At 38.6% G+C, this 26,618-nt stretch overlaps 1 protein-coding gene across 4 annotated transcripts; it reads right to left on the bottom strand.

Moving 5' to 3' along the window:
* Positions 1-284: 284 nt before the first annotated feature.
* chd2 (chromodomain helicase DNA binding protein 2) lies at positions 285-25,988 on the bottom strand. 4 transcript variants are annotated; one of them, XM_051073382.1, is made up of 42 exons: positions 25,705-25,988; positions 24,235-24,301; positions 21,100-24,109; positions 17,644-19,610; positions 16,076-16,110; positions 14,017-14,251; positions 13,151-13,237; positions 12,908-12,966; positions 12,290-12,418; positions 11,768-11,947; positions 11,481-11,620; positions 11,154-11,379; positions 10,964-11,064; positions 10,799-10,840; positions 10,510-10,688; positions 10,271-10,395; positions 9,955-10,171; positions 9,760-9,849; positions 9,448-9,638; positions 9,154-9,342; positions 8,868-9,030; positions 8,560-8,712; positions 7,801-7,872; positions 7,398-7,547; positions 7,153-7,301; positions 6,957-7,053; positions 6,782-6,874; positions 6,492-6,665; positions 6,121-6,290; positions 5,973-6,014; positions 5,724-5,863; positions 5,499-5,637; positions 5,228-5,378; positions 4,830-4,952; positions 4,585-4,707; positions 3,941-4,081; positions 3,561-3,677; positions 3,260-3,438; positions 3,070-3,169; positions 2,783-2,972; positions 2,410-2,656; positions 285-2,315 (listed from the first exon to the last, which is right to left on the bottom strand). In XM_051073382.1, the coding sequence occupies exons 7-42, from the start codon at positions 13,235-13,237 to the stop codon at positions 2,030-2,032; spliced, it is 5,154 nt and encodes a 1,717-aa protein (XP_050929339.1). In that variant the 5' UTR covers positions 14,017-14,251; positions 16,076-16,110; positions 17,644-19,610; positions 21,100-24,109; positions 24,235-24,301; positions 25,705-25,988; the 3' UTR covers positions 285-2,029. The 4 variants fall into 4 exon arrangements, with proteins under 4 accessions (XP_050929339.1, XP_050929337.1, XP_050929336.1 ...); XM_051073380.1 differs by lacking the exon at positions 16,076-16,110 and having other exon boundaries at positions 17,644-17,755; positions 18,097-19,610; positions 25,705-25,986; XM_051073379.1 differs by lacking the exon at positions 16,076-16,110 and having other exon boundaries at positions 25,705-25,987.
* Positions 25,989-26,618: the final 630 nt, after the last annotated feature.

Raw genomic sequence — 26,618 nt, 5'->3', positions numbered from 1 at the left:
TGATTGCACAAACAAGATACAGGTGTGCAGGTATTCCTAATGAAGCGTTTGGTGAATAGAGGTTCAGGTAATGTCTTTCAAACTCACCTTAATTCTTGTATTTCACAGCTCAGCTAATATAAAAATGTAACTAAAAAAAAACCAATTGAATATAGATGTGGTTAATATGAGCACCAGGAGGAATCACACTAACATGCTACATTATATGATGATGCAGTAATGGAAGTTTAAATGTATTTATCACTTAGATTTAATCACTCAGCTGGAAATAGAAATAGAGAAGCTTTCATTGTGTAACAAAGTTTATTACATATGTCCAAACATATGTACAGCACATTTGTCATGAAGAGTGGTTTTGTCACAAATATAAATTATTTAGACTTTCTTTAAAGAACATATGATACAGGAACTGTAGCTTGCTAAACGTGGAAGAAAAGATGTGCTGGCTGATCACTGTAACAGGTTGGCTAAATGCCCCGGACAAAACACACAATTTCTTTATATTAATGTTTGTATTTTCCTCTCAAATCATCGACTCTTTTAGAAATGACAGAACCACATTACGAGTTACCAGAATGCATGGTCCCTTCACCATGTTTCACTGAATTGCAATTTAACCTTTCAGAGCAATTTCCTTAAAATGTGACTGTTTAATACTACATCCTGCCTGTGTTAGACCCCAGTACTGTCCATGAACCAATATACAGTATGATAATACACACATAAATAAGGCACAAATGGAGAAGCATTAAAAAACAAAATGAACCAAAAAAAAAAAAAACGAATGAGGGCCAGAGCAGGACCAGATTTGGCACAGGAAAATAGTGACCAAGGGTAATAAACATAATGAAACATCATCAGCAACTTCCTGATAACCCTTTAACAACCTATCAGCAACAGCACAACTGCCCGTCAATCAAAAATATTCCCAAACTATAGATTAGGAAAGAAAATGTTTTTTATCACATAGTATTTTCAGACATAATTGAGTACTTACATTGGTGGAAACATGGGTGAATTAATGAAACTACATGGAAGTACCATTCTTACCCATCATAATACTGAAAGCCAAAAATAAAGGATTGTTCTAAGTCATAGTGTTATGAACCTTTCCACAAGTTGTGGCAATAAATACTGCTTACAAAGCTTCCATTTCATTTTGCCTACTAAGAGGAAAGTGATTAAAGTGAACAAAGCGAGAAGACTGCAATGATTTATATTGATACACAGTTAAAGAAATAATGAATATTTGTACACATGAGAAATGTCAATTGGTTAAAAACCCTTTTCAAACTGTCTGCTGAGTGTTTCGAGGAAACATACTGGCTTGATTGATCATTCAAATTTCAAGAGAGGCCGTCCCGTCACGTCACCATTTTAACCTGCATGGTGTTACTCCATGATTCGGTTCAGCTACATGTTCAAGATACACGTTTTTTAAAGGTGCCGATGATAACACATTACACATTCTTCTTGTACTGAAATCTTCTAATGACATCATTTGCAAGACTTAAAGCTAAACACAAAAAGAAAAAAAAAAAAAAATGTCCATGTCATGGTTCCTTTGGGAATAATCCCATACATTTACCATTCAAAAAGGCCAAAACCTTCAGGCACTTTTAGGATTGAGATCAGTCATCAGTTCATGTATCCTAAATTCTCCTTAGATAATAGTCCATGGGACTAAGCATCCATACTCCACTCAGTCTTACCATAACTGACTGATCAAGTCAATTCATTTAAATAAAGATGTTTGTTTTAGTATTTTTCCATCGAGAAGATGAGAGGAGGAAACAGATTTCTTCCTTCAGGGCACAAATCATTCACAGCCACAGTCACTGAGGGGCATGGGGGCAGGGGGAGCAAAATAGTTTGGTTTTGCTGGTAAAGAGGGTACATGTTGATTCCCTTTCCAACTGTGAGCTTATGATTGGCGAGTCCAGACTTGTCCATCAGCAGCAATATGTGGCTTTGACCCTGGACGAAACACCCAGATCAGTTTCTTACTAAGCCCAGCACCCGGCAGACTTTATGTTTTCCTGTTGTTCCAGTTTGGGTCTGCCGCGGCATTCGGCTCTACAGGTCGCTCGAGCGGTGAGCGGGAGTCCTGGGGAGACTTCTGAGCCTGCGGGGAGCGAGGGTCCAGCAGTGGAGGGGGTTTGTCAGGGTGGAAGGGCCTGCTGTAGTGCTCCGGCCCGGGGGGACCTGCTGGCCTGTGCTCAGGCATCCTCCTGAAGTCCTGAAGAGGGCCTTCTCGTCCCTGGTGGTAGTTGGGACGGAATTCGTCAGGACGTCTTCTTTTGGGGTCTGGATGCCTGAAATATCAATCCAAGCAAATTCTTAGAACCATGCACAACGAAAAACTAAAAACTAAAACCAAACATATCACCAGGTCTGAATAATCCTCACCTGTCGTAATAAGGTCTGTGACCTCTGTGGTCCCGGTCGTTGCTATACTGTTCGTATGGCCTTTTTCGAGGGGAGCTGTTGTTGCGATAATTGCCTGAGCTGCGATATGCGTCTCCATGTGGACGTCGATCACCATAGTGGTCCTTGTAGCGATGCGGATCATATGGATGATGTCGGTCTCCCTGCCATGACTGGTTGCTGTTACTGGGGTAACTGTATTTCCGGTCTCTCTGCCAGTCTCCTCGATCTGTAATGAAGTATGAAAAAGTTCAAATTAAATGACCAATGTTGATGATAATGCTATCTGATCTGTATTTCACTGTTCAGAAAACGATACCTGTGCTTTAAACAAAACCCATCTCTTCACACGTACCGTCATTGCCAAAGTGCCGCTTATTAGCTGCATTGTATGGTTCTCTGTGGTGCCCATGGGTGCCTGGATTTGGGTGAGATGTGGGTTTGGAGGTTGGCTGTGTACCCATAGAGTCTCGACTAGAACCAGAAGGTTCTGGTCTGAAAGATTTCACCCTCCCTGCGGGATCGTCCTTCTTCTTCTGCTCCTTCTGAAAATTTCAGTGTTGGTTACACAAAAGAGATCACATTTACTTCAGTAGTCTTAATAAACCAGTGTGTTAACACCTTGAGAAGGGAGCAACTTGCCTCTTCCTCATGCGATCGCTTCTTCTGGGCCATTTTATAAAGCTTGTGAAGCTTCCTTGCACCAAACTCTGTAAACTTAGACACAAAAATCCAGAGGTTTCTGCCAAAAAAGGCACAAAATATTTATTAGCTGAGGTATACAGTTTGGCATCATGATTCATTTCACAAAGATCATATCCGATCACCTTACCTTCGCCATATTTTGACATGTTCAGGATCACTGTAGGCTTTAAGGCACTCTGTGATTCGGTCTCCAATCTTCAATAGGCATGTGCGTGTGTGCTGGAGCTGCTCCTGGTCAGACAGACCCTCATCTGGTTTATCCAGCTGCTTCAGGGCCTTTTTCACCGGCCTCATGCGCTCCTTACACTAGACACATATACAAATTGGCTAGGTTATTGAAATGTGCACTGCTTGACTCCATGATTTCTGCAGCTCAATTGGCTTAATCTTTGCACAAGAAATAAAGACTTAGAGAAAAAGAGACTCACAATACTGAAAGTTTCCTGGTCGAGTTCATCGTCCTCCTTTCCTTCAATGGGAATGGGCTCAGACCCAGCTGTAATGTGAACTGGACCTTGAGTCTTCTTCCCTTTGGCTCCTTTAGCCTGAAGGAGAGAAATACCAGACGTAATGACAATTAATCCACATCCACTCTTCACATCTTTAATAGATTATTCACAGGGTTCAGATCCAAATGCAGAGGGCCTTGACTTTTGAGCTGCAAGTTGAGTTTTAAAGCTACAATGATGTGTAGCACACCAAAGATTCATATACTGTATATAAATATGAACACATAGAGGAAAAACCTCACATCCATGTAAATTTGAAACACTCTTAAGATAATGTCATGAATACTTTTCTGAAATACCTTTTCTTTTCTGGGCTTGGTGCCCTTCTTTTCTTTGTCCCCGTCCTTCTCCTTTTTAGGAGTTCCCTGTTTTTCTTTGTTCTCTTTGTTATCTTTTTTCTTTTGTCTCTTCTTGGCGGGGGACTTTTCTGTTCCATCATCCTGTTCAAACATGAGAAAAGACAATTTAAGTTCAACTGACACAAATGCAGCGGTGTGTTGATGCAGAGGGGGAGTATGTTGAAGGAGAAAGACACTGAAGTATGTTTATGTTTAAATTGTATTACAGCATTAGTCTCGTTATTTAATAGCCATACGTCATACTTCTCTGTTGAGGTGTTGTTTCTTACTACACAGGATCTGATTTATTGTTTGGTGAGTAATTCATCCACTGAGTGTTGTAGCATCATTATAACACTAGATGGAAATGTGGTGCAACTATTTTTATTTCCTGTACCTAGAGAGCAGGCATGGGAAGTAAAAAGCTGTATCTACATAGCCTCTATTTGTAGTAATATTTTTAGGAGGAGCACATAAGCTACAATAGGGTCCTACACATAATGACAGCCATCCAATGTACTTTAGGCACCACAAAGCCTGGACACAGAGGTATAACTCAGCCTATACGTAACAGGTGATACTTGAGTGATCATCTTATTGCTGACCTTGACTTCGCCCTCTTCTGATGGGTTGTCAGACAGGCGGGGGGACGAGATGTCGTTGCCCTGCTCGTCCTTGAGAATCTTGTTCTCCTTTTTCACCCGGGGCTTCCTCTTCTTCACTTTGACCTTTAGAAGAAGAGATTGCATGAGCGATGTGGGAGGTGTGCGGCTTTGTGCACGGATCAAAGACAAACTTCATGTGGTGAAAACAGTACGGATGAGTGAATCTGCCATTAATAGCGACCTACCTCCTCCCCTGTTTTAGATGTGTCTGTACTGTCTTGTTCTTTTTTCAGCAGCTTGAGAAGATACTCTGCTCTCGCTTGCAACTGCTTGGCCTGAGGCTTCTTGCTCGGGTCATCTGGGAGAATCTGTGGAGAGGGAAGTAAATGCTTCATTCGTCTTCTGATAGACACAGCAGATTTCAAGAGTTGCTGATAATGGTGTAACGACAAACAGAGAAATCTGACTACATTCACAATTTTGGACCAACTTTTTTGATCAGATCAGGTATTTATTAAAGCTTTCATCAAACTACATCAACAAACTAAAAAAACAAAAAAAAAAACAAACAAAAAAAAACCTAAACTGTCATTATTCCTCATTATCACCAACTCTGTGTTTAAGGTAGATTTGAGATATTTACCTTATCAGCCAGTTTAAGGTCGGGATCCGTCTTTATCAGATCCCAGTTGCCGAAGCCATGCTCATAGATGCCAAGCAGGAGCTGAACGTCATCCTGCAGATCCCAGTCCACATCAAAGTGGGCTACCTTGACCCTGCATGTCAGCTTGAACCTGTGGGAAACAGAGTGCTGTCAAATTTAATCTGCAGCACAGACGCACCTTTTCTGAACATCTTATCTTGAACACAACACAAAGCCCACGCTCTCCTTTGTATTCACAGCACTATCTTACTTATTTCTCTCAGCGGGGTTGGGTGGCACCGCTTTGTGCAGTGGTTCAAACTCTTCCTCGTGCTGGATGATGGACTTGGCGTTGACCTGCACTCCTGAGATCTTGATATTAATTCCTCTCCGTTTCCCAGGACCTTTGGCTGGAATAATGATAACATGCATCATTTTCGGGGCCTGGAAAATACTGTAATCTGAAGGGAAATCTAAACACATGAAACCAACATACCTTCAACTGGGTTCTCTTTCAGGTGTTCCTCGTGCTCCTGCACTGCAGTCACACAGCTAGAATGAATCAGCTCACCAAGTCTCTTCAAGTCTGCTATGGATTTGTCCACCAGCTCAGAGTCTCGGGCGATTGCCTCTAACCTGAACACACAAAAGAGCACTTGACTTCATGGCTTGTTGGACGAATTAATTGGCAATCAAATGATCTAGGTATACACTGATTATTAATATAATTTTACTATATGCTTACCTTTCAAGTGGAGACCCAAATTTCTTGTATGCCTTAATGAACCTGTTAATGGCATTATGATGAATAAATGATTAACTGTGATCATGAAAGGATGACAACAAATGCAACTGAGCAAGTGTAAGAAAAATTTGTTTACAGAATACTTTACCTGCGGATCTCGGCATCAGTGAAACCCTCCACGTTGTTTTTGCGGGCTCGGGGTCTGCCCCTCTTCTTTGGCTTCTTGTCATCATCGCTATCGTCCGTCTCGCTCTCAGAGCCTGACGAGCGGTGCTTCAGCTTGGAGCCCACATCACTGTCGCTATCATTCGCCTGAGCCTGAAAGATGCAAGAACCAAAGTGGAACTCAAGAAAATGTGACCCACAGTGACCTGAATTAAAAAGTTAAGAAGCAGGAAGAAGATAATCCTTTATTAGTCCCACAATGGGGAAATTTACAATAATGGTGTATTATCAGTGCTTAAAAATGGGCAAACAACATTTTTATTTCTCAAATGAATCTGTAAATCCTCCTCTTACCCTCTTGTTAGAGCTCCTGCTTCTGGGCAGCATGAAGATGTCCTCCATCTCCCGCTGCTTCTCCTCCTCTTCAATTTTGCGTCGCTGCTCCTCAGGAATAATATCATCCCATTCCCTTATGGGCTTCTCCTCAAACTCTGGAGTGCTCTCTTCCATGCTGGAGAAATTGGCCACCTGCAGAGAGGAGCGAGAGAGTTGACAAAGTTGAAAGGGAGGGATGTCTGACACCGGAGTTTAGATCGGGGTCTGAAATGAAGATCTTGAGCAAAGCAAAGCAAACTTGCAGATACCTTGAACTGAGAAAGAAGTTCGTCTGTAGCACTTGAGCCCTGGTCACTTTCTCTTGTTTCTGCCAACCTCAGGATCTCATCGATATCCATCTCCTTAAGATACAAAGATGTTCTGGTTAATTTACAAAATATGGAACAAGTATTTTAATCCAAGATAATTCACTCATTGTCATACCTGTGGTTCAGACTCTTCTCCTTCTGCCTCTTTGAAAAGATCCTCTGCTCCAAACTTGAGAATAGCAGTCAGTTCTTCTTTATTGAAAGGGTTTGAACTGTGAAAAAATTGGCAAAGCTGAACACTGAGAGCTTCAGCATCTCAACAGTAACTAAATCAACGTGAAAAAACCCATAAGTAATTTCTGACATCTTACTTGGTGTTTCCTGAGTTGCTGTCCAGTACAGTTCGACCAGTAGTGTCCATTCTCTGAATGACAAGATGGTCCAAAACCATCTTCTTCTTTGCCCTCTCAATGATGTCCTCCTCCACTGTTCCTTTGGTGACCAGTCGGTATATATTCACCTATACAGGGAGCCCACGTATATATTTTTATACAATAATCTTATTAATTGTGAAGTATATCTACGATGACAGCTATGGGTTTGAGCCATGGATTACCTGTTTCTTCTGGCCAATCCTGTGAGCCCTGGCTTGAGCCTGCAGGTCGTTTTGAGGGTTCCAGTCAGAGTCAAAGATGACTACAGTGTCTGCTGAGGCCAAGTTAATCCCTAAACCTCCAGCTCTGGTGGACAACAGGAAACAGAAATCCTACAAAAACAGATATAAGTGTTACTACAGATCTCAAGTTCTTCCAAGTAATCATGTTATTTCACCCTTTTTGCATCATTTATCAATTACATAATTTAGTCACAGAAGAAACCCAATTGTGGGGGGGTGCATATTGACAATAAATGTAATAAGAACAAATATTATTTCACAAATATTTAGCAGAAAATCTAATTATAAGACTTGCAATCTTTGTTAGTATCAGTTAGTAGTATTAGGTCACTGGGATACATACCTCTGAGCCCTCTGCATTAAAGTGGTCAAGTGCCTGTTTTCGGATTTCTCCCTTTATGGAACCGTCTAATCGCTGAGGAGGAGAGAGGCAAACAGAGACATTTAACCTCTGTAGATTTCCTGGCCAGCTATCTGCCTATAACCTTGGCATCACTCTACTTTACATGCCATTGTACTTGTCTATATGTTCAGGCTGATCACAACGGTCTACCGCAAAGACTAAGTCAGCAAAAACAACCCAAGTCGGGTGACTTGCAGGAGTCCGGCTGGTCTTCAGTTGAAAATAACTTGTTGATATAAATAACCACATGAACTCTCAGCCTGGCGGAGTATGCATGCAACAACACTGACATCCGATCCTCACCAGAGTCAAACCCGCCCAACACAACAACCCCAAAAGCCCCTACGCTGTAAACACCAATAAAGACAACACTCAAAACCTTTAGTCTGACCTCATAAACTGAGTCAGATGCAGCTTTGTGCTAGAGGAACCTGATGACAGGTGACAACAATAGGACTGCCCTGTTTTATGGTCAACCACACACTTCCTTTTGTGCAGCAAACCTTAATTCTTTTGATCTGTGATACGTTAATACCAACCACAAACTCCTATCGGGTGGTACTGATTTTTAGACATGGACGTAGACCGCAGTATCACTCAGAATAACTGTAGTGGCACAGAGTGGAACCAAACACGGCCCTGACACAACATTATTGTTAAGTGAAATCTGAATTCAATCAAAAACTGTGCAAATCATACCTGGAATGGGTAGCGGTTCTTGGCGAGGTATTCAGCCAGAATGTCCAACATCCTGACCATCTGGGAGAAGATCAGGACTCGATTGCCTCTTTCTCTGAGTCTGGTCAGCAGCTTGTCTAGCAGCACCAGTTTCCCACTGCCCCTCACTAGACTCTATGACATACAAAGTTTAGGTGTTAGAGCTGTAAATGAAGAAGAATGAAGTAGCACTGCGCTATCTGTTAGGACTATTGTGTTTTCTTCTATTACAGAGCAGCGTTATCCTGAGGTAATGCTCGGAGCTAAACAGGGTTCATAAGGAGACTTACCTGCAGGTGTTCCTGTTGTGTTTCAGTGTCTCCGTCTTCAGGCTGTTTAATGAGGAAACAGTGGTTGCAGCATTTTTTGAGCTCCATAACGATGTTCAGGAAGCCAGCGGAGCTGCCTCGGGTTCCTTTGGCAAGGGCTTTGTAATTCCTCGTTAAAATCCACCTGGAAATATTCAGGAACAAATTAAGTTAATAGAGAGAAGAAATGCAGCTACTGCACAAGTGGTTTATGTGAAAGACAGATACAATAAAAAGGTTTTTTAAAAAACTATAAATAAAGTCATACTTGTAAAACTGTTTCTGCTGTGCAGTCATGTCCACACGGAGGATCTGTTCCACCTTGGCAGGCAGAGATTTTTCCACATCTTTCTTGACACGTCGGAGGAGGAAGGGCTCAAGGACTTTGTGAAGACTCTGATAACCATTTTCCCTTCCTTTCCCATGTTCATCCTCAAAATCCTCCCAGGAATCAAACCTGCAGCGCACAATGGAGATAACAAACGTCACTCATCTCTGGCCGGACTTTAAAACGGATGTTCTTGTTCAGTTATCATATTCAACGGCTAGAACCAGGACGTACTTGTCAGGCATGAGGAAGTGCAACAGCGACCAGAGCTCTTTGAGGGAGTTCTGCAGTGGAGTGCCGGTAATGAGGAGTCTGTGGTTGGACCTGAACTCCATTAATGTTTTGTACAGCAGGGAGTCATCATTCTTCAGCCTGTGAGCTTCATCCACACCCAAGAATGCCCAGTTAATGTTGCCAAGCACACCCTGGAGACAAATGTTTTGACATTCTAAATTACTGATTCTCCCCACATAAACAGAGACTGTGTGACAAAAATATACTGTAAACACAATCACACATTTGATTTAATTTATCATCATCACCTACCTTATCTTTAAGTAGAATCTCATAAGTGGTTAAAAGTGCATTGAAACGAATTCTTTTCGTTTGATGGTTCACCCACTCGTAGTCACGGATCTACACAAAAAAGAAGTACGTTTATGAAACCAACTCTGTGCATACCACAGTAATTAAAAAAAAAAAAAAAAAACACCCTCCACACCCCAGACTAATCCAACCTACTGTCTTCCTGCTCATGACGTCACCGAGGTAAACCACCACATTCATGTCTGGGGCCCAGGTGTCAAACTCCCTCTGCCAGGAGGTGAGCGTGGACAGAGGCACCACCAGTAAGAATGGCCCGTACAGCTGATGCTGGTGGAACAGGTAGGACAGGAAGGAGATGGTCTGGATGGTCTTTCCCAGTCCCATCTCATCAGCAAGGATAACACTATTGCACCTGGAGGTGGAAAATAAAAGGATGGTTGTCTTTCTTTCCCTTCCTATTTTCCACCCGGTCTTTTTCAACCAACACACATTATTATATTTAGCACGGTACCTGCACCAGGAGTGAGCCAGCCAGTTCAACCCATCCAGCTGATAATCCCTCAGCTCTAAGTTCTCATCTCCGATGTATGAAGGTTGTTTCTTCAGAGCGACAAACCTCGGCCTTTGCTTTAACACCTGAAATAACAGAAACAAATTTCTTCAGTTATGAGCAGAGAAATCTCACCACGTCAGTTTTAGCTTTTACTTATTCAGTTCTGACAGTGAAGGTCAAGCTGTTTTGACTCTTACCTTGCAGTCTTTGGACGGGACAGTTTTGCTGGAGTTTCGGTTCGTGAAGCTGTCTATGCAGTGCTGAAACTTCTTTCTAACCAAAGCTCCGTCTTCCCAGCTGCACTCTGAATAGGGCAACCCCATCCACTTACACAGATACTCTGGCTCATTGGAGGATGGTGTCTTGTGACTATGAGCTGTTGAAAAGCACAGACACAGTATTAGACAACTAATTGTGAAAAAAGTAAAAGCAAATAATACTTAACAGAAATGTACAGCACAGGAGACTATAAGAAAATGGACTTACAAGGAAAGTCAGACGATCCTGGCGTCTTTCCTGTTTTCGTTGCTGTTAATAATAAAATTAATTTTAGTATACCTTGAGTGCAACATGTAGTTGTGTGTATATATATATATATATATATCAAATACCACCAGACAACAGCAAAAACATTTCATAATAACGTCTTACCGATGATACGCTCCACAATCTGAAACTGCTTGTTCAAGTCAGCAGTGAGCTCCTGTTGGCAGTTATGAAATTCTACATCCTCAGGAGACGCTTTCCTCAACCTACAAACAACGACAGGATAAACAGTGAAACTTCCTGAAAAGATGTACATCTCAAAATGAAATGTTAATGCCAAGACAAGGATTTTCACCATGAGTTGAGCTCCTCGCTTTTCTTTTTATAGTTGTCCAGTTTCTTTAGTCCCTTGACCTTTTGCTGTGTCAGAGAGTCCATGCTCTCCCATGTGTTGTGGATGTAGGACCAGCCCTTCCACTTAATCAGATACTGAGTCTCCCCCTCATCATTCTCAGGGTCAAAGCCCTCACATGGGTCCCCATTTTCTTCTATAGCGTATACAGTAGTGGAAGCCCCAGTGGCTAGAAGAGACAAAAATAAACTTATAGACTGTGCTAGAATTTATTTTAATGAGAAACAACATGGTTTTCAAAATCGTGAGAGACGAGTGAAAATGCATCACCTCCTTTTTTGCCTATCCTGGTGTCCATAACCTTCTCAATGGTCTCACTGTCATCGTCCTGCTGCTCCTCGCCTGCGTCCCCCGTCATTTCGATGAGGTCATCAGAGTCTGTTTCAAAGTCGTGTTGGTCCTCTTTATAACTGTAACACAACAGAAAAACAAGTGTTTAACTGTTGATGCCGTTGTATCACTAATACTAATAAATCAATGCCAAGGAAAAATTACAAACAAAGAAAATAAACAAAAATCTCTGGATGGAAAAAAATACTTTGGGTTCTGAAATGCACCTTTTGACTTTTGTTGCCCCCCGTCTTCGAGTCTGTCTCTTGGGAGTGTCTTCCTCATCGTCATCATCATCGTCCTCATCATCATCGTCATCATCCTCTTCAGCCGATGACTCTGGTTTCCTGGACTTTCTTCCTTTCTGAGACAGCTGCTTTTTGACTGTTGATGATTTGGTCTGAGGTCTGCAAAACACAGAGTTAAGCACACAAACATGCAAGCCACTTAGAGATAAGGAATCAATCTATCAGGATCATGGTCAAGAGTGACTTTGCTCTCTTGACTTGTCCAGCGGCTGATTGCCAAACGGCAGCCACAGGTTTTACAATTTGAAAAATGTTTGTACCATGTTTTATGATTAGATTAAATTTAGAATTTAGATCACATCAAGCTGAATGATTTAGGTGTATACTTCACACCAGTGTAAGGGGAAAATATGTCATCAAACAACTGCTCACACAATATGGAATGATTCTGAGATGACCAGTGGGTAGCTGTCTGATGGCCAGGCTTCGCTACACTCTTACCTTCTAGCAGGAAGTCGTCTGGATCTAACTTTTTTCTCTTCCTGCTCACTGTCTGTACTGTCGGAAGCCTCCTCCTCCTCCTCCTCCTCCTCTTCTTCATCATTTGAGTCATCATCTTTCCAGATATTTCTTACAACAAAGAAATGCCACAAGTTCACCCTCAAGGGCCATAACTGCTATAACCAATTATAATTTCATGAAATACTGGCCATAGGGTGTTCAGCACAACCCAATTTGATCAGGGATAAGCCACTGATCTGACCAATCAAATTTGATGCAGATGTATAAATATCACCTAACTGGCTGAAACTAACTGAGCCCATTCTTAGCCAAACAGATACCCATTTACAAATAAGCATTAAATGATAAGAATCACAATATGAACACGCACTAGCAACAGAATGACACAAACAGACATGAACTGTGAAAGGCTACTGCATGGATTGAGTGTTAAATAACATAAATCTTGTTAACAAAAAAGTTTTGTAGAAGTGTCTCAACATGACAGAATTAAAAAGGATTTGAAAGAATAATGTGCTGTACTATCAAATAAATAGTATAAAAGTGAAATAATAACAATACATATCCCAAAAAGGAGTTCACACCCTTCATACTTACTCCTTTTTCTTCCGCGATGTTTTTCTCTTGGGGCTTTCACCCTCAGAATCACTGCTACCCTGTAAATACGGTCAATACATCAGATACATGTTTCAAGGTAGCTGCACTTCCACATGATATCCACTAGATGGCGCGCATGGCTAATTTAACAGAAAAAAAGATAATGGCGCAGAGTTAAACCATGCGTGTTTGTCTCTTTTGTTTCATTCTTCGTCTTCCAAGCTTTCATTTACATATGCTTACCCCAGCTCCAATGTTTAAACGAGCTGGCTCCTGCCTACTGCGATTTGACCTCCTGACCCCATACACATCTGGATGCTCTTCCCACATCTGTAAACAAAGAAAAGCTGCTATCAGAGAGCCTCTGATTTTGTGTTCCACTGTGCAAATATAACGTGTTCCAGTTCCATTCTAATTTGCGAGTCTGAGCTACAGGACTGCAACTAATGATTCATTTTCATTACTGATTATCCTGCTGATTGACTCAATTATTAGATAAATCAGTTAATCTATACAATTCCAGGCAATAGTGACAAATAGCTCAGTTTCCCAGAACCCAAGGTGATGTTTTGAAATGTCTTATTTTATAAGACATATAAAATAAGACAATAAACCCAAAGTTATTCAGTTTACATTAGTTTATAATTATATAAAACTCAAAAGGCAAATACTCACAATGGAGATGCTGTAACTGGGATTTTACGCATTAGTTAGTCTGGAAATATGTTAATTCTATACACTAACAGGAAATTAACCAATGCATGTGTGATGAACGTCGACCAAAACTGTAACTTTAGAATTGTGCAGTAACAGCCCAATTAAATGTCAACTGTCTCTTATCGTGCATACTCACTCCTGTATTTTTAGTAAACTTTCTCTTGAGGTTTTGTCACTTTTCCAATGTGAACACACTACATATTCATCTACACCTTGAATTATGATGTGGTTTGGAACTGGGACACAGCTACAGTCTAACACAGATAAAAAGACAATATGGCTGAAGTAAGGATGAAACTACTGCTATTGTATAAGTCAAACCTTCATAATTACATTAATCAGCAGTCACAACAGAGGACTTAAATACTCCTCTGAAGTTCAAAAACCTTTACCTTCTTCACATCTGCCAGACGCTCCTTCTTTCTAACTGGCTTGTCTTTGACTTCTGCTGTGGTTTGTTGTGATTTGGACTCTGCAGATTCACTCTCTGACTCTGAGTGACTCTCGGACTCTGAGGAGCTGTTTGACTCGGAGTTGTGGGATCTCCTCCTCTCACTGCCATGCTCGCTCTCTGACTGACTTCCCGACTCCGACGCAGAGCGGTTGGATTCCTCTGAAGCTGAATTGCTACAGGAACAAGAAAATTTTCATTCTTTTGATTTTTCTATGCTTTATGTCGAGCTAATGCTTGTACAATACTACACACTCTACCACAAATTTGTCTTAAAATTTAAACTCAAAGTGCACACACTCTCATTAGGACATAAAGAAACTGCAAGAGCTTGTTACGTGAGTAAAATGTGACTCTAGCTGCGAGGAAACAGAAACCTTATTGCATCATGCCCCATGGTCCTTACTCAGCTAACGGTCTTATAATAACCTCATTCTCTCTAAGGCACACAAATCCTCTTACAGTCATTTTGAAAAGCCTCAAGAGTTCATACACCCACTTTCAACACTAAAATAAGGAGTTAAAAGTGGAACAAATGTGGGTTACACCCACTGAACGGTTTTAAAGTCTTTCCACTATGCTAACCTCCAACAACAAGAAAATACTACAATAAACATAATAACCTTTATCAAAAATGTTCAGAAAGGAATAAAGATTAACAATAAATTAAAAACACTACAGAAAAATTGCAGAAGTATTCTCACATTTAGGAGCCTAACTCACATCCTCAATAGGCTTACTACCAAATTCTTTGAAGAAATAAGAATCTTACAGATTTATACAATAAATATACATGAGTCCAGTATCTAGCCTCATTGGATCCTAATCTTTTTTTAAAACCATGACCAAACTGAAGCAATATCTACTTGTTAGCCCTCCTGACATTATTATCTTAGCTGAACATAAGTTGAGAACGGTCGATCTTTCTTTTCCTCTCATTGTTTCATTTGAAGGATTTTCACAGGACTGAAAACTCTGAACAGACTCAACATTTCACAAGAAAAAGGAAAGTATCTGAGAAATATCAGGAAAATAATGTTTTAAAAAAAAAAAAAAAAAAAAACACGACAGTAAATGAATGTGATGGTGACCTCTCCTGTCTGGGTCTATCTGCATGCAGTATTATGTCTGAGCACATGGGGGCACTACATCCATTCAGAATAAATCTCTATGAATCACTGCTTTATGTGGATTTTTTTTTCCAGAGACCTGTGGGCTTGTGTCTTACAAAGATTAAAATTAGTTTACTTGTTACTTCATTAGAACCTTAAAGATCAAGGGTGTTTTTCTGAACAAAAACACCCTTATTCTGAAATCTAAACAGATTTGTATTTATCTTACTAAATGTGGAAAGAATAAACATGTCTATATTCTACAATATGGGAATGATAATGAAGGGGAACTTGAATTAATTGGTACTGACTAAAATAAATAACTACCGTTAAATGTCACTGGACTTCACGGCCTGTCCCTTTCGCAGCTTCAATGACCAAACTCGGAAGTGCATGGCTCCTTCCGCTTTAAGTGAGGTCAAAAGTGGGAGGGATGGAGACCAAATCTCGAATTACTATTGGCTGACGTGTTGCTAGGTGGAAATTCAGCCTATAGCAGTGCAGCCTGCAGACTTTCCAAGGTCTGAACTGTTCCTGTTCCTCCTCCATGTAGTTCTCTGAGCTGAGTTTTAACACAGATAAGTGAACAAGCTGGGCACACAAAGCAAGGGCCATTTTGTGACTCAGGAGAGCACCAACATTGTACCTTACTGAGATATAATTTTACATAAAGTCACCAGATTTTTTGTTGCTCTTTCAACTGTTCTGCATGCTCCCAGTGTTCATGTATCTGTATGAAAAGTTAGGCTGTCATCAGCAGCAGAGGACATATTTCACTCACAGCTAAAAATACTAAAATGGCTGCCACAAGATCTCACACAAAAAAACTACAAGTGTGATGTAACCTGCTGCAGTGTACAGTCAGTAAAATGCTTTGAGGGTGATTACCTGCATTTAGCATCCAAACTTCTCTGTGTCTTTATCTAAAAACACAACAGTCTATTGAGATCAGGCTGCATTAATTGTTGTTGATAAACATGGCAGCAATTCTAATACTAAAAACCTAAGCTGGAATGCAGATATTAATGCAATAAATACAAACATCTGTTTTTTTTTTTTAATAATGGCTAGACACTTCTTGTTTCTGCATTCCTGCATTGTCCTGACACCATGCAAATGACCTGATGTTAGTTTTTAAAATCATCTTTATTGATCAAAATGTAACGTTTCCACTGATTTTGATGTATGAAGAAGAGTTACCTGAGGACGATAAATACACACTTGCAAATGTTAACATTTTAGAAGAAAAGCAGACAATATTGTAAAAACTGTCACCACACGTGTGTCTCCAGACTCTTGGCCACAAGGGCTTTATAATTTACCTGACAAGTTATACACATATAGCCAGATTTAAATAGAATCAACATTGCTTGGCTGTAACATTCACAAGCATCAGACATGATCAAAAATGATGCTCAAATTAAAATACCAATCACCATATAGCAGATAACATCTGATTGACACAAAAGTGACTTTTAAACTTATCTAATGCTTAAAATAACAGTTAATTTATGTGACAGGTGTCATCAGAGGATAAAATATCTTGTTTGACAAGGTAAAGCAATAATTCAATAACTCTACTCATAAATAACCATTCTGTGTCAGAGAAATATTTAAATTGAAACTGTCTATTTACAAAAGGCCCTTTAAGAAAGAATAACCTTCCCCTGAAAACAAAAATACAGCTGAAGGTTAAAATGGTCTTACATGAGCATGTGAACACTGACATAACTTCTTAATACACAAGAGTGAAGTAGTTTTCAGATGGTTTTATAAACCATCTAAAAGCAAATTTATTTACAAGGCACTGGAATCTTCATTAAGGGTTTTAATCAGCAGAAATAACTAAGCATAAGTAAACTTGGATTTCTTATAACTTTGTCAAAACTTTGAATACAGGTTCAAATAAAAAGCATAGTTCGATATAAAATGAAAATTTTGGTCACATGCAAACTGATTTCATGACAAAGAACTAACCATAAAGAATGTTATCTATAGCACATCCAAAAGTATGGATATATAACTGACCATGAGTGACACCAAAGCAAAACATTGTTTCTGAAATAAATAAAAACGAAACAACAACGTTGATAAAATGGTGCAATGCAGTACCAACTAGTATGACAAGGTCATATTACATTATAGCGAAAGGACATTAAACATTTGTGACAAATCATTTGCAACATAATACAGAACAAATCGAGTTTTCCTGTGGTCTAACACATACATCTTGTGGGCTATGATCTCTTATCACAGGCCTGAAACCTCAGTATTGAGTTAAGAAATGGTAGGAAAATCAGGGTGTGGCTATTAAACAATAGCAAGGTCATTCATGACACTGGTGCACTTCATCAAGACCACGTCGCAAATGTATACACAGGTGATCAACCATGCTTGACAAGGTAAACAATCAAACCACATATGGGAAAATGTAAAAAAAAGTGTAGGGTTCATACCTTGATGCATTGCTATGAGCCGAGCCTTCATCCTCTTGTTTTTTGCTTTTATTCTTCATCATCGTAGTATCCTGAAAATCGTTGATAGGATGATCTTTTGTCCTGGTATTTACTGTCAAAAAGTTACAGGAAGCATGAACTATCATACAAGTCCCACAAGATTGCCTTTGCTCAGATGGCAGTTAAAACCCAGGCGGTGCGACACGAGTACAGAAAAAGGCATTAAATCGAAAGATTTGAGGATCATTACTTTAATCGCTAATTTAAATATGAGTAAGAAAAATGACAGGTGCTGTTACAATAAGTTAAATATCCAACGCATGTCTTTCAATATAGTCCACGGATCAAGCCGCATGCAATTAATTCTAACTGCGTCATCAGATGAAGGATTAGAAAAATGAGATTTAAGGATGAGAAAATCAGTAAATTATGAACTACACAATGTAAACATACCAATTCAATGTGAAGAAAGGTGGTAGCCTATAAATGAACTATTAGATTCACGTTCGCTCTTATCACAGGGTTTAAATATTTATCCGACTCGAATGAGAATAACAGACTGTAGAAATAATAACAATAAATTACAAAAAAGAGCCTTGTTTCAAAAAGCTTGTAGGCCTTTACAGTCTTCATCTACTGTCAGACTCAGAGCGACAGAGGCGAGCAGCACACTAAAAATGGAGGCGCGCCATGGCTGCCAGAGCCCAGTATGGAAAACAACGACAAGCACTCCCCTAGCACAGACGGCTCCTACGACTCGACAAAATACAGCCCGAAAAACCTCACAAAACGCCAAAATTTCCGCTAAAACACCGATCGCACTAACACATCCCTCAAGTTTTCATCAGAATCAAGCGGTCTCGGTCGAAAAACAAGCACGAGAAACGGTCTGACGAAAGCCCATGGCACCCTTCCCAAGGCTCAGCCGCCATCTAGAGCTCCTTCCTAGCTCTGAAAGCTTTGCCTTTGATTGACGTTATTTCCATTTACCCCACACTCAGGTGATGTCTAAGTCCCACCCCTTTTATTATGTTTAAAATTTGCTTTTATATTAACTTACATATATTCTCAGCACCAGGACACAAGCTTGACAGTGAAAGCTTTCTTTCCATTTCATAAAAAGGTAAAATGCTGAGAAGCTGTATAAGTATATAATTTGTTTTGCAGCAATTGCATCACTTCCTGCTCAGACAGGAAGGAGGACGACCAGGAGCCATTTTAGAGAGCCCTTGGAAACCATTTCTGGTCAGACCAAAATCCTTTTATGTATCTTACAGAAGGAATTGTATTCTCCCACTGTTTTTGAATTAATTAAGATTTTCCAGTGGGATTGATTAAAGCACAGAGGTGCATTTTCACCAGCAATTTCTCCTTTATCTCGTCAATCGAAGGGATAATTTCCTTTGCAGAGCAACACCAGAAAAAGAAAGAAAGCATTACTTCGGGAGATTCATCAACTCAATACAAAGCTTAAGCATTGACGCTAGCTCATATTTACATGGGCAAACCCAGATGGTTTGTGACACAAAGTCAATGCAAACCAAAAACATTTGTTGAATGGATTAATTGAAATATTAAAACCAACTGCCGAGCTAAGGGACTTCAACGTCATCAAAATATTACGCCAAATATCCTCTATGATATTCTGGTTAAGTAGCTAATGAAACAAAGCCAGGAAAAAATACGAGGACATACACTTTATTTAAAAACAACATTTGAATATCAAATGTACAAAGGCTGATTTTGTGTTTCCCAAGAACAACAATGTAAGTTTTCAACGAGTCCACTATACAGCCAGCAACGGGGTTCCAGTGTCCATGTGGTTGTAAAAAATAAAAATCCAAACGTCAAAGTCCAGTCAGAAAAAAGGTTTCATCTTGTCAAAATTTGGCTAACTGCCAAATCACCTGCCATCTTCACGTTAAACAACGCTGTCTCCACTTCTGCAATATCCAGTTGAATGGAGTCTTGATAGGATAAAAAAGAAGGAAAAGTTGTAAGCCCACAGTGCAACTGAGATGAATAATGATTCACTGTCCAGCAGTTAAAGAAGGCATGCTAAACTAGACTAAGATTAAGGCACTTTAGTAACATCCGCAGCTAGCTTCCAGTTGCGTTAGCTAGCACTGCTCAAAAATGTGTTAACTCTGAAATATGAATGTTTGTAAGAATACATAAATGTTTTTTTAAAAAATAACTGAACCAAATTGCTATTCCAGTGATTTATTAAAAGTCAGCATGTCGGCATCATTTATAGAATGCAAGTTACAGACTTGGTGGGTTTGTAATTTAGCTTCGCAACTTAATCATTTTAAAATCAAAGCTGCTGAAATATTGTCTTGCAGCCAAACTGTGATGGACAAAATTACAAGACATGCACAATATAATTTTTTATGCATGTCATGGAAGTAGCTAAATAGATTTGACTGAAGCTTCCATAACTGCGAATCGCTAGCACAAAGTTACACAGTGAGAAGCGCAACTGGTTATACTGATGATGTAATTTCTATCAAATTTTTGTAGGGTTCAGAATTGATATGTTTGGTGAATTCAAAATATTTGGCAAAATAAAATCTGAGTTGACCAAATGTTCCAACAATTTGCAAAAGAATTCATCAGCTGACCACCAGGGGTATGGTGAGTCTAGAGTTAGCCTAACTCACTTCATTCGTTATGCGTAAAACTTAATTACACAACAGCTGTGATGTTCAAACGAATTAAGATCAGAACAACAAAACACTGGCGTGTGAGTCAACAATGCTATACGCAAAATAAAATCCATTGCCTGAATTGGAAGAATAATTACCAGAGCCACCAAAGCAAAGACATGACTGACCCACAGATGGACAACATAATAGCATCCAATAACTATTATAGCAACCTTTCAAACAATGGTAATTTACTTAGATCCAAAAAATATACCTCACAGCTCTTGAAACATTAAAATACGGTAGTGAGATAAAAATAATTGTGATGTGGTATTGCTCATGTTTTATCACGTTTTCAACATAAAAAATCAAAAATGAAGAATATAGCAAGTCCAGGAGAAATGTGGCTCTTTCTACAAAGTACCAACAGGTGGCAACACAGCCAATGTCCACATAAATCCACAGTAAAAATAACTTATAGTTAAGTTAATTTAGCCACATAATGAAAATTATTATGACTGTACTACATTGGAGTAACTTTTACAAACTTACCCTTTGTTTATGCACTCTACCTGCTAACATATAGAGCTTTAACTAGCTTTTAGAACTGGAAGTGAAAAGCAGCAGTAAATATTCCAGCTACATATGCCATTAAGGTCAGCCTAAATTAGGAGGGAGGTATTCTCAACCCCTTTAGAAATCCAAATGAGATACAGAGAACATAATATCTCTAGGTCAGACTTTCTGTTCATTTTATTCGTGAGCTCAGCAGGTGAATAAATATTTAGGACAAACATGAAAAACTTACAGAGCTGTCTTCTTTGTCTTCAGAATTTGAAAATCTTCACACCAGTCCATGTCGCCAGTCGCTGTAGAACAGATAAGGAACATAGATGTATTAACATACATCAAACCCACACAAAAGTGACAAGTAAAGCAGCTTGGTGGGCTTTAACTGGTTTGAGGTGTTAAGGTTCTCTAACTTTAAATGTTAACTGCAACTGACAAATATGACTTTTTCCAGCAAACAATAATTTGAAAGTGAGGAATGCGTTTATCTTAGAGACTAAATATGCAACTTTCTCCAACCTTCACAGCAATAACAACTATTGATTAGTAGCTCAGGTTATATACAGCAAATGTTGGAAACTGACTGAAGGCCTAGCTAATACAAAGCTTTACTCTCTTTTTTAAATAAATGAGTTATTTTAATTATCAGTCAATGTTTTTTCAAACGTTCTGTTAGTTTTGTTATTTTTCAAGAACCTCATTTTCACAGAGCCAGTCAATATTTTACTTTATTGAAACATTTGATAATATAATCTTCCTAATCACTGTTACTAACAAGGCTTACTGTCAGACAACTGTTGTGATGATTAAATCAATACTGTGTGATTTAAAATGTCTTATGGATGTATGGGAGGCCAAACACAGCAAACAAGGAAAGTTTAACTGTTATTACTATCTCACCTTCTGACTAGACATTACAACTGATAATGTGAATTAGTACCATGGATTACACAGGGTCCTCAAGTTTTTCAAAGGGTTTTGTAACACTCTGTCTGTACGGTTCTTTTTTTCAAGGGCAGAGAAAGGCAACACACCTGTGGTGCATGGTCAGTGAAGCACCCTTAATTTGTTACTAAAGCATATGCAGACCTGAACAAAATATACGTCACTCTCTGGAGGGTTTACAGTTCATATGCTACATGGTACCTTTACATACTCTTGGGAAACTCGTGCTCAATGTTGTCAACTCACAGGAAAACTTTTTTCCCATTTATACATTATTTAAGAAGTCTACCAAATCTCCCCTGTTAAATCAAATTATATAGCTAATACTGTTAACTGTGTGGTTTGCCTTTATATTCTCTTTGACAGTTTTCTAGGCTTATGCTTTTTACTGTATGGAGTCCTGTGTGTTTCTACAGCTACTTCTTACACTTAGAAGAAACAAGTTAGGAAGAAAAATACAGGGAAACGAGAAATTATATTTCTGTGGTCAGAGCAACTTGTTATATGGATTTTTAGACAATGTCAATGGAAAATATCCAACTATGCATCTTCAGACAATTTAACATTTTCTCTAACTCATTAGCCATGGGCTCTGAATTTGTGCAAGTGTTTTAAAGATGTGACTTGGTTACATTATTGGCTGCAGGTATTGATCACAACAAGTAGATAGTTCGTGTTTACTGTCATTGTTCCAGAAGTTCCATTTTGTTGCATCGCTAATCTCAGGAAATTATTGTCATTAATGTTAAGTCACAATTTAAGATATTTCTCATGTTTAGTAAATTTGTCTAAAGTTCATCTTATCTTACTTTAAGACTGGCTAAAACTTTTTTTGGGGTGCCCTGAGATTTTTTTCCAGGTGACACAAATTAGAAATAATAAACAATGCAGATCAAAAGAAACACATGGCACCTACTATTAAATGTTGAACAAATGGGTACTGATAAAATTCATTTGACATTACTCTTCATGTTGCCCTCTTCCAGCCATGATTGAATATGTATTTTTAGAGTGCTACAAAATAGCCAGATTAGCCAATGGTTCTTCTATAGTTACCCTACAGTTAAAATGTCACCAATTTACAGACTTATACAACTTAAAATATAAAAAAGTACATCTAACTAAATTTGGAAATGTCTGTGCAGGTTGTAAAACTACTGAAACGTAATGGAGAACAATTGAAAAATGTCCTCAAAGCAACTTGTGGTTCATATGTTTAATGTTATCCGCAACACCTTTAACTACGACTGTTAGTACAACTCCAGAAGCCCCAAGTAGTGAACTGGTAAAAACATCAATGACTGAAGCTGGACAAAAGTTCACACAGCTGGTGTCATTATACCATAAAAACTGAAGCATGAGCATCTTTTGGGATCACAAATGCACCAAATTCACTTCTTGCCTAGCAGCCAGTTAGTGTTGTAAAATTTCAGTGTTTTTAGAAATGAAAGGTGATGATTGTTGTCAGGTGTTTTTGTTGCACTGACTACAGTTATCACAACAAGCAACAATCATAAAGATTTTAAGTGCTTCACTAGTTAGCTAGCTAGTTGAACATCAAAATGTTAGTTTAGCTGAACATTTATTACGATAAATATAACATGGAATCTCTCTTTAAGTGTTTAAACTGGTTAACTCTTAAACTATGTCCATAATGTCAACACTAATAACATATTACAAAATACTGCACAGTGAGAGATCACCACTGATGGCAATTTCTGACCACACAAATGATTCTAGTCGTGTTTTAGCAGTATACTTACTTGACAAACTTCATCTCAATAATATGTCAAAAGAGTTTAAGTATGTTAGAATTTATATGAATAGGATTTACATATGTATTTGAATATAGATAAAATTGTTTGAAATTGACCGCAAAGTTATTCTCCCACAGTGAGGATACAGATATTTTAAATGAATGTATATATCATCATATAATACACTAGGGGGCAGAACAATCCTACCCTCAGACATGACTTATTGTTTTTAGTCGAAATGAGCAGCAAGAATGCACAGAACCTACTAACTAACTACTAACTACTACAAGTTATGCTAGGCTGGACGCCCTAGTAATGACACTGACATAGAAGTGAAAAATTGCACTGTTTACTCAGCTTTTTGTTTAGCTATGTTAACGTGGTTATGTGATTTGATACATTTGAAGAGTTCGATGCAAGTATAACATGCAAGGAATCTCTTACAGACATTTTAACTATCTTAAGAATGATACTTACAAATCCCCATTGAAGTGCGAATCAACCGAATCCTTCATTTCACGACTCCGTGATGGCTAAACATCAACCCTTTAAAATAGAAAAATAATGGTTAAGAGAGGAAATGTTACAACAGCACACCCTACTGGCAACACGTATGTGGCAGTACAGAGTAAGAAGCTAGTGAAACAACAGAAAACACTCAAGAAACATACCATTCAGCTCCGATAGGATGCTCTACTTTCTTCTTTGACGCAATTTGCGAAACATCAAAGGGAATCCCTGCAAAATATAAAACACCATTATCATCATTTTTGTAGTAACAGTTAACAAAACTACAATTTACATTGGCATGAAAAACAGTCATAAACAGGATATTTGTTTTAAATATCTTTTTGTGATTAGTTTTGTGAATGTTTCAGAGCTCATTAACATATTAAGAAAATCATAAATAAGTCATTGCATATTTAGGCGTGAAAATGCTTCATCTTCGCGTGTCTTGGTGACTCAAACTGCAACTTAACTAGTCTTCAACAGTAACATCCTATTGAGAATAGCTTGAAGAGGACATTTTGTTATGTGCAGGGTGGTACTAATCCTTTGGATTTTACAATGTAGCTTAAGATACACATTGCTATAATAAAAGGTTGTAGATCATTTGTTTTATTATGTGTAGTATTTGCCTCATATGTGGATAAATCAACAACCTTGTCCGTGAGACCGTGATATTAAGATGATTTTATTTTTTTATTTAATTTTAATACAGTATTTAAGAGTTTCCTCAAATTCCTACTTTAAGTGAAGCTTTCTAACATAAAATCTTTCTTTACATGTCTTACAGGTGTAATGTAACATAGAAAAACAAAATGAATGTACATATTTAAATTACTTCTCTATTCAGTACCTCAAAGGGTTAAAAGCCAACACCCTATTTTGTATTTCGAAGTATATCTAAGCTTTTATAACATATAGGACCTTGATTTGACAAACAAATCAAGTATGGTTCAAGTGCAGTGTCTAAAATGCAAGAATAGTTGACAATAGTCATATTCTGAACATTTTGACAACTTGTCAGGATTTATTTGACTAATTTTTAAATAATAAGTTTTCAGCATCTAACACTTGCTTAAATCTTATCATTAACTACATTTGTACATTCTATGGTGAGATCAGGTGAAAAATTACCGATTTTTAAATATTTTTTTGATTTATAATTCGATGAAAAACCTCAAAAAACGAATATACTGAAAATAAACAAAAATATGTTCAAGCTTGTTGTATTGGTGTCAATCAGTCTCAATACAACATTTAAAAAACGAAACACTTGCTTATTTTTGTTGTTTTTGTCGAGCAAATTCAGACAAGGGCATTTGCCCTTTCAAGGACAAAGCAAATTTTAAATGCGTAGGTTGAAATAACTCCAAACAGGTCGAGAACAAATGTGCTTGTCCAAATATGAACTAAGTTAACTCGAAACAGAGCTAGCAAACATGTAAATTCCGTCAACTAAAACAGAAATAAAAGCATTTTACACTTTGTAGATCGTTTTCTTTATTCTTCGCTGACAACACACCATGGCCATTTTTACAACACTGCGTCTAACCGTCGTTCTTTCCACCATATTGCCATACACCCCTGACTCGTATTTTACAGCTACTAAAGTATGATTACTCGTAAGTTCTTACCCATTATCCAGGTCGTGTCTATCCCCCGTCATCTGCCTCGGCCAGTGTCGCATTTTTGGGCGATTTTCGTCGTTTTGGTGGGTCTTTCGGCCGCATCGTTCCGCCTTTCGTCCTCTTCGCTCTCGACGCCTTGCTCCTCTGTTGTGTGTGTCCTCCTCTCCGCCTCTGCCTGAGCTGATATCCTTCAGCGGCTCTGCCCACTTTCCTCTCAACGTAAGCCAAACTCCACTTCCTCTCCAGCCCCATCTAGCTAGCCTTAGCAGCCCACTAAACCCGCAAAAAAACACCGAAACTTTTCTTGCCTGACCCCGAATTCACGGTGATGTGTTTTAAACTTTTATGTATGCACAAAAACAAACGTTAGCAAAACATGTTTGTTGTTGTTGTTGCTTTTATTTATTAAGGACTACAAAGCCTTGTAGGTTAAACAGCAAAATCAAACTGAGCTAAAATCGGACATTAATACGTAGTAACAGGTGTTGTAAACAAGTAACCTGTGAAGCAACCTAAAATATGAAATAAATAAGTTTTTTTTGTTGTTGTTTTAAAAAGTGTAATAACATGGTGTCACATATGTGTCATTTTAAGTGGCAGTGTATTATTGTACATATGTACATGATTGTTAAGAGGTAGAAAAACACATTTTCACCAGTGCTGTCAGCCTTCTGTCTCACCAGCCAGACAAGACAGGCAGACATACACTTTGCTCAAAACACTTAGCTTTAGGTAATATTATATTATGTATATAATAAGCTTTGTTTTGCCAGAAACACGGTCAGACCTTCTTTGAACCTTCTCCTTTGTTGGGACCTTACTAGATGGTTAATAAATAATTGGTAACATGTTAATTATGTGGCTTGTGTACAACACAGTTGAGACATCAAACTTTCTAATATTAGGAGCATTTCACAGAG

The sequence above is a fragment of the Lates calcarifer genome, linkage group LG10 (assembly GCF_001640805.2).
Source record: "Lates calcarifer isolate ASB-BC8 linkage group LG10, TLL_Latcal_v3, whole genome shotgun sequence".
Lineage (NCBI taxonomy): Eukaryota > Metazoa > Chordata > Actinopteri > Centropomidae > Lates > Lates calcarifer.
The sequence above is the reverse complement of the archived record's forward strand: the minus strand, read 5'-3'. Positions and strand labels throughout refer to the sequence as shown.